The sequence below is a fragment of the Python bivittatus genome, unplaced genomic scaffold (genome assembly GCF_059951505.1).
Source record: "Python bivittatus isolate LINGU-HERP-01145 unplaced genomic scaffold, Pbiv_v1 ctg000480_np1212, whole genome shotgun sequence".
NCBI classification, from domain to species: Eukaryota; Metazoa; Chordata; class Lepidosauria; order Squamata; family Pythonidae; genus Python; species Python bivittatus.
The window spans coordinates 10306461-10315407 of record NW_028277075.1 but is presented as its reverse complement, the minus strand read 5'-3'; the positions used below and the strand labels follow the sequence as shown (position 1 = coordinate 10315407).

The following is an 8947-nucleotide window of genomic DNA, read 5'->3' as shown; positions in this document are numbered from 1 at the left end:
TAAATCGGAGAAGCGGAGAGGGAACGACCGAGCGAGAGTCCCCACATGACGGGAAAAAGACGCCAGAGCGGCAGCCTCTGCCCGCCAAGCCTCGCCTCGCCTCGCCTCGTTCCGAGCGCCTGCACGATAGAGCCCACGAGACCCGCCGGCCATTGGTATCAAGGCGAGGCGTGACGTCGATGTTTCCGGAAGAGGAGGAAATGCCCCCCTCGAGGACCGGAAGCGGTTTTTTGGAGCTGACTCTGTGCCGAGCCGGGAAGGCCTAGAGAGGTGGCTGTGGTGAGGGAGTTGGGAAGGTTGTTGCGGGAGTCGGGTGAGTGGGGAAGGGGGAGCGCCCGGGTCGAGCGTCGGTGGCCTAGCCGCGGAAGCGGAGGGGGGCTGCCAGGGTGGGTCGAAGAGGCCTTTCGCACTCCAGGGAAGCGGGGAGTGGAGGGACCGATGTTTTGGGAGGGTCGGCAGCTCAGGAAAACAGCGGTGGCGCGGGGACGGGGAGAGATTTGGGCAAGAGAGTCGGGGGCGGAATAGAACAGGCGCCCCGCTGAAAGATCCTTGTCCAGTTCCAGAAGACAGCTCGATGCTTTTGACTGTTGCTCTCCAGCAGCAGGTGACGGCTAGAGCCTCCGCCAGTGTGTTTGGAGAGGGGAGGAGAGCGAGGGTGGGTGGGTAGACTAGATCCGCATTTGTTTATTCTCTCGGTGCTGTCTGTACTAACTAGCACCAGTTTCCCACAATTTCGGGCAAGGTTGCCTGTTTTCCAGCATTCTCTGGTGATGTAAATAGAATTTGGAGAATAGCTTTTATCACAGAGCCACGACCTTTTAATAAGGTAGCTAGTTCAAACACCAGTTGTGATAAGAATTAGGTTATAGAAAGGGAATAGAATACCCTACCACCCTATAACTACTCTCTCTCCATTTGGTAAGGCAAAGTGTCAGTTGACTAGGATGGATGTAGAACAGGAAGATGCTTGTTCTTAGAGAAGGTAGATGCTATTGTATTCTTGCACCACCCCTTGCAATGATTTTGCCAATCTTCTTCCCTTTATCTGCATGGCCTGTTTTATACGTGGTCCCTTACATTACTGTACTGTTGTTATCTTCCCATGATTATACCATGGATTTCAGGATGGTGCATTGGGTCTCCTTCTTCAACTCTGTAAAATAGTTTAGCCTGAGAGATGCTTATAAACAAGTAGGTATTATTGTTGTATAATGTTATATATCTAAGTGACTTCCTGCAGAAATGGAACACAGTGTTTGAGTTATTAGGCTACATTAGATCATAGTCATTCTCACACTTCTCCATCACCTTGGAAGGACTAAGCAGAAGACTTTCTTAAGAGTTATCTTCAGGTTCAACACTTGTTTTTCTTTAGGTTTCTTTTCTCTATAAAAAGAAGTCATTGAGGTATATGGTACAGAGGCCATATTAGCACTTACCTGACAAAGCGAACTATATCTCCTTCCTTTTATTCTTTCCTTCTTTAAAAAGTAAAGTTAACCAAAAGTAATTTTTTGAAAATATGTCACTTGAATATAAATTATATCACTGTGATTACCTAGCAAAATGGCTGATTTAATTGCTTACTTTTATGTTGGTAGACATTGCTGATGGATGAGCTAGTACATGATTTGGCCTCAGCCCTTGAGCAGACTTCTGAACAGAACAAACTGGATGAATTATGGGAAGAAATGACTCTGAGCCCAAGACACCAGCGGCGGCAGCTTCGTAAGAGACGGGGACGCAAACGGCGCTCCGACCTCACACATCAAGCGGAACATGCTTGCTGTTATAGTGGGGCCTCAGAATCCAGCCTGGAAGAAGTTGTGGAAGACTGCCGGGAAGTGCTAACTGCTTACTTTAGTGACTCTGATGACATGGCAGTAGCCAAACATCATCCAACTCTCAGCACAGCTCTCAAGAATAAACAGCACTCATGGCATGAATCAGACTCCTTCACTGAGAATGCACCTTGCCGACCCCTGAGGCGCCGTCGAAAAGTTAAGCGTGTGACGTCAGAGGTGGCAGCTAGTCTTCAGCAGAAACTCAGAGTATCAGAATGGACTTATGAGAAGGGTTGCAGATTCAAATCTGCTAAAAAGCAACGGCTGTCCCGTTGGAAGGAGAACGCTCCCTGGACATCAACTGGCCGGGGACTCTGTGAGTCAGCAGAGACCAGGGCCTTCCTCAGCAAGGGGGGAAGGAATGAAAGGATGGAGTGTGAAGCAGATGAACAGAAACAGGGTTCTGATGAAAACATGTCAGAATGGTGAGATGTCTAGGCCTTTCTTCTCTTACCTGAGGCTCTAATATTTTACTTTATTTCTTTGCAAGTAGTGGCTCTTTCCTTTAGGTAGTTCCCTTTTTAACTAGATTAACTTGATCCAGTCTTTTCTGATAATTTGCTGAAAACTTGTTTTGCAGGATATATTTGTATAGACCAGTATTTTGTGTGAGACTAATTTCCAGCGTTTGCTAGAAGAAAATAAAGTGTGATTGTTTAGTCTTTAGTCAACATTATTGCCATTTTGTTCTTAACCAAAAATAAGCAAATATGTTTTTATTGTGTGTTTTAAAATGATCATCTAGAAGAATTCTAGATGTTTGAAACTGATTTGCTGATGTTGAAATGGAGATATTCCAAGAAGAATGCTACTATTTTGATTTCTGTGAAAAAAGGGTCAGTTATAGCTGTATAATTCATGCTGATGGTTGGGTAGAATTTTAAGCATCCCAGGTGCAATAAAGGATGTTGAATGAGAGTACATCATGCTTTCCATTGCTGGTAATTCTATAGACATATAACTTTCACCTTCATTTAAGATGAATTGCATTTGTTTCTGAATAATATGCTCTAGATGGAGTTTAGCAACCTGTAATATTAAGTCAAGGTTCATGTAATTATTGGCCCATTTCAAAAACCATTGCAGGTGATCAATATAGATTCACTTGCAGGGAGATTGAGAGAAGAAATTGTCCTGCATGCACTCCCTGCAACCATTTACCTCCAAGAACATGCTATTTTTAACCAAAGAGTTTTCTATCATCAGTTGTAAAAGATGTGAGCAATTGACTGTGTCTTTGCTTTCTAAGCAAAGCTGTTTAGAAGAAGAGGTCCCTCCATTGGTTCCTCTGTTATGTCCTTACTGCCTAAGATGTTGGAAGATATTGTAGATTCTGGAGCCATCTTGGTAGTGGCATCTGAGTGTAGATTCATGCTCAAGAAAATTTATTTGGCTTTAATTTTATTGGGACTTCAGATATAGATGAATGCTGATCTATTTCAAAAATATTTTATTGCATTTTGATTGAATATGTTAATGGTATGGAGTTGTATGTCAGATATGATGATGAGTAAAATACCGTTCCTTATGAATAATCTATATATTTAATATTTAAATAGTGGAAGAATTTTTGATAGAACTAAAACAAGGCTGGTCATTAGGATACTGATGAAGTAGAAGTGTTTTCCATGGTTTACAGAACATATTGTATTTTTTAATTATTTGACAGAACTCTACAAACTCTACAAAATGGGTTGTATATCCTCGAACTTGATCTTTGAATTGAATTTTTTAAATGATTGATTTCAATATGCACCTTGTGTTAGAAATAGTTCAGGATACACATACCAGTACCATGTTTAAACAGCTTCTGAGTGAAGAAAATAATCTACTCATTACATCCTGTAAAGGAACTTAAATTCACTTTTAATCCTTTATACAAATAAACAGTCCAAGGATTGGTTTATATTTTCCTTCATCATCTTAACTGTAATGTAAGTCCATTCCATTTATCCATCTTCTCCCTTCTTATGTCCTTTTCATTTTTCTCTGTCCTGTATGGACTATAGTATATTGTTTCTTTTCTTTTTCCTGTTCAGGGAACTGTCAGGAAGACAGAAGCTTTCAGTTCTAACAGTGAGAGGTCAAATAAGGTGGAGAGCACTGGGTGGGCAGCATACCTACTGATTCAGTCGTGAATTACATGTTAGTATTTTCTATATTCAGAAGAATGCTAGATTTAGCATTCTAAATAACCTTCCATTTTAGCATAGTATCTTCCATGCAGCTAGGAAGAGATTAGTTGAAGCATGGCTTTTTATGAATTCTCTTAGATGAGCAGCAATATCCATCTTGATTCCTCTGCACCCTTGATCAAAATGAGTAAGTCCACAGCATTCAAGAGGACTCACTCTATAGTACTTTAGCAATGCAGACATGGTGTCTAAAACATTTGTACTTATAAAGTTTATAAAGTTGTCAGTTATACTTTGGAGGGACCAATAGGAAAAGTATATTCAAGATTAGTTCATATGAATAATATTTTATTACATATTAATTTTATTCCTGTGGGTTGACCAAATTGGTGTAGCTTTTTCAGATTTTAGGAAGTTACTGATCAAATAAAACTTCCTTTAGCACAATTAATTTGCTTTATTCTGTGGTGCTTGATTGCAAGTAAAATGTAATGCTGAGTGTCCTTATTTGTTTATGTGTTTTGTAGGATGTCAGAACCATAAACCATCTTTTTGTTTCTTGGGTTTTTAAGCGTATTTTCTTTTCCCTCTGATATAGAGAGTATTAGCCGATAGCCTGAAGCCGATAGCCTGAAGTGAAGGCAGTTGAGAACTTGGGTAAAGAGGAATGAGTGCGTGCCTGTTTGGTGACAGAGCAAGTGACAGAGATGGAGTGTTTAGCTTCCCCCTCCTTCTTCAGCCCAGCCTGACCTTCTGCACCCCCTCTGTGCCTCTTGTTTTCTTATTTTTATAGAAAATCAATACTGTTCTTGACACAAACAATAGCTCAGAAGCAGAACTAAATGGGAGAGAGCTGAGATCTGTCCATCACCTCTCACTTTAACTCTTCTGAACTATTTAATTATAGGCATGCTTTGCTCCAGGTGTTGGCAACGGTGCAATTGCTAAATGAGGACCATTTTAACCAAAGATTGTGTGATCAATAACACTCTATAGCAGTAGCTTGTTGGATCAATAGCATTCATTATTTCCTGGTTAAGGCAAGTGGCCTCCTTTGTAACTGGAGGTCATTAATCAGTGTTTACTGGACTGTATGGCCTGGACTAAGGGACTGTGAACTTTCCAGTAAGTATCTAATGTAAAGAAAATCCAGAGCCTGGGTTGTGATCCTTTGGGTGGGAGAAGTGAGACTTAGTGACTTTCTGTTATTTTTGTTTCATCCTATTTGAGGATTTGAAGTACTTCCAAAACTAATCTATATAAACCATACATGTCAAAACTGCAGACCCTTATATCCCCAGATTCTGTTGCGAATTACCAACAAATCCCTACACCACCGTCTTGTCCTCCTACCTCCTATGTACAGTGGTACCTCAGGTTACGAACGCCTCTGTTAACGAACTTTTTGGGTTACGACCAGCTCCGGCCACAAAAATTTACCTCGGTTTGCGAACTCCGCCTTGGGGTACGAACAGGATACGCGGCCATTTTCCCTCCCGTGACACGGTCCGTGGCCATTTTTCCGCCCCTGACACGTGGTCTGCGGCCATTTTCCACCCCTGACACGTGGTCTGTGGCCATTTTTCCGCCCCTGACACATGGTCCATGGCCATTTTTCCACCCCTGACACGTGGTCCGCAGCCATTTTCCGCCCCTGACACGTGGTCCGCGGCCATTTTTCCGCCCCTGACACGTGGTCCGCGGCCATTTTCCACCCCTGACACATGGTCGTAGGGAGGGGGACTCTCCCTCCAAGCAATAGCCGCCTCCCTGTCCTCCACGCCAGAACGGATTAACAGTAATTACATTGAACCTTATGGGGAAATTTGCTTCGGGTTGCGACCAATTCGGATTGCGGCCAGAGTCACGGAACGAATTCAGTTCGTAAACCGAGGTTCCACTGTACTTAAGACTTGTAAGTAGATGTATGGTAGAATTTAGTATAAGAGAATAGGTTGCCATTTTGTTTTGCTCACATCTTTGTATATGTTAGCATTAAGAAATGAGAACAAGAATCACTGTGAGTTTACATTTAACAGTTAAATAATTGCACAAATTATATACTATAATATTATTGTTTGGTTGTTGTCCTTCAGTCATTTTTCAGACATTTTTATATAGCTTTATTCCCCTTTGTAGTGCTGTGCCTGGCATGCCATTTAAAGATGGAGGTGATCCTCGTAACTCCAACTGCACCCCAAGTTGCACAACCTTGATATAAACAAAAGAGAAAAGTATGATTGCCATTTGAAGCAAGAAGGCCTTTGCCAGATTTACAGCAGCTACTGGTGTCTGCTGCCATATAATGTATTCTGTGATTTTACTTTCTAAAACTGCACTAAATGTTTCTTTAACAAGAGAGTAGTATTGAGCAAATGATAAGCATTAAGTCTCCCATCCTTATTAATATTAATATGTGTATTTTTCAAGTTAATACAAAAGGGATATCCTATGCTTTTTATTTTTTAACATAACCATTTAAAACTCAGATATAGATGGTTGCAAGAGCTGATTATTATGGGACTTTTTAGTGCCTTTTTAATGACACTGACAAAGATACCCCACAGAAGTTAATATAAATCACATATCCTATCATACTTACCTGATTTTCAGGTAATTACAACATATACTTAGCATTTGTAACTACAGCATGTAAACAGAAGGAACACTGTAGTGTGTTCTTTTGTTTAAAGAAATACAAGGGCACCTAATTATTCTTGCTTAGTTTTTAATTTATAAAATATGAAGATGACCACATAGAATAGTTAGTAAAGAAATGGTTACCTAAGTATTTGGAATGCTGGCAGTTGACTTGCGGTATATGAGGTATCCAGGGAGATCTATCATTTTATGCAGAAACAAAATTTAGCTTCCTTTCTGTGAAAGTAATAGAGAAGACATTTACATGTAATATAAACACACTGTTATCCTGCAAATAGTTTTGTTTTCTATCCTTCCAAATAAAAGAATATTTTTCAAAATATCTGTTCGTAAGTGTATAATATTTGTGACCCTTTATTCTAGTTAACAGTCTGATGTCTAGCTGTTAGATAAAGCAGTGTTTCTCAACCTTGGCAACTTTAGGATGTGTGGGCTTCAACTGGCTGGGGAATTCTGGGAGTTGAAGTCCACACATCTTAAAGTTGCCAATGTTTAATCAGTAAGAGTGACAAAATAGCTGTGAGGTTGAGAAAATCTATAATGTTTGAGATGCCCAATCAGCTGTGCTCATTTTCTCTCATTATCCACTAATAGATCTCTGTCATTTTCTACTGAGAATATGTTTTATTCTCTACAATTATTTTTCTTTAGACACATTCTCTATGTGTTAATTGTACAATGCTGAGCAACTTAAAGAGTTGTTGCTTACTCCTTGTTGTAACTTACTATAACTGGAACTGTCTTGGAGATTTCATGGAAGCTATAGTTATTAACTGGGCATAATTTACTAAAGAGAGACAGTTTGACGTAGTGGTTAAGATACCATGTTAGAAACTGGGAGGCTGTGATTCTGTGATTCTAGTTCTGCCTTAGGCACAAAGTCAGCTGGGTGACTGGGCCAGTCCCACTCTCTCAGCCCTTGGAAGAAAGCAATGGCAAGCCACTTCAAAAATCTCGCCAAGAAAACTGCAGGGATTTGTCCAGGCAGTGGCCACGAGTCGACTGACTCGGAGGCATATGTACACACCCCAAAATCACTAAAGGTTGTTTGTTTCACATGTTCTGAAAGGCAGCGCCAAAGTTTTAGTGTATTTAAATAGCTTAGATCTCTCTGTTTCTTTATCCTCCCACATGACTGCCCAAACCTTATATTCTTTATCACTCCTCTGCTCCTCATAAACACTAATGTTAGGTGAGCAGCAGTGAGAGGCAGGATGTTCAGCGGCTTTGCTGTGTCTCTAGAATGCTCACTTGAAGGCTGTCTTGGGACCAGCTGTGTTCTTCTATAGTCAGGCAATCTTTCCTCACCCAGGCTTCCCAGCATGGCATCATTCTATGTTATATTGATTCTCCTTTTAATATGTTGTTCCTTATATTTTTAATGCTTCATTTTATGTGAACTGCCCTTTGAGGGGAAGAGGCCAGTATATAAATATTATATCAGATGTCATATAAGCACATAGCATCATGAAAAGTAGCTGTTAATGTTGCTCTCCCTTGATGTCTCCAAATGCTTGCTCTCCCCACCCACTTCACTCCTGCTTGCTGGATTTTCCCCTGCTAATCTGTAGGGTGTCCTTTTTCCCTGCAAAATTACTTTACCAGCATCTTAACTTATTTGGGGGATCTCTTTTAGTATGGGAGAGAGGGCAGACTCGAGTGACATATTGCAGAGCTTCCAACATTTCATTTTCCAGAAAATTGTACTGGTATGCTGGGAGAGGAGAAAAAGCCTGGAAACCAGTGTATTTCTGCTTTCCAACCATGTAAGGTGTATAAAAACCTGAAGGGGCAAGAGGTAACTAAGGATACTGTTACGCCTGTGGGCGCTGCCTTGTCAGTCACAGAGTAAAGAATTGCCCAATATACGTTGCTTTTAATCATGACTGGGGCAGAAAAGAAATAGTGGGTTCCTCACTATATATACATATTTAACTTCCATATTTATTTAACTCAGACAAAACATATTTGTTTATTGCTTTTTTTTGTTCCTAGGGGAAATGGTATCTGCATCGACATTAACTCCTGTATTTTCTCCCTAATCCCTGTTTCAGATTATTGCATATTTTCATAACCTATTTTTCATTCCATATATTTTATATTCACCTGGCTTGTTTGGGCACTTTAGTACTGCTCATTGATTAATCTCATGTCAGGATTAATCAAACTGTAGAGATGAATAAAGTAATACCAGTATTATATGTTATATTGAAAGTTTGTGAGAATCTTCCTTGTGGTGAAGGATTTATTCTTAGGAAAAAAGGTATATATGAAATGCATGTATATTTAATTCTCTGTATTCTCTTT

At 40.3% G+C, this 8947-nt stretch overlaps 1 protein-coding gene across 8 annotated transcripts in view; it reads left to right on the top strand.

Moving 5' to 3' along the window:
* The first annotated feature begins 210 nt into the window (after nt 1-210).
* Nucleotides 211-8947, top strand: part of GPATCH2L (G-patch domain containing 2 like) — a 66035-nt gene continuing 57298 nt past the window's right edge. For all 8 annotated transcript variants that reach the window (XR_015796950.1, XM_025164518.2, XM_088145297.1 and 5 more), the window contains exons 1-2: nt 211-313; nt 1602-2269. Coding sequence is in view for 7 of the 8 variants with exons in the window: in XM_025164518.2 (XP_025020286.2) it covers nt 1611-2269 (659 nt within the window). In the remaining variant the exon portion in view is untranslated. The remainder of the gene's footprint in view (nt 314-1601; nt 2270-8947) is intronic.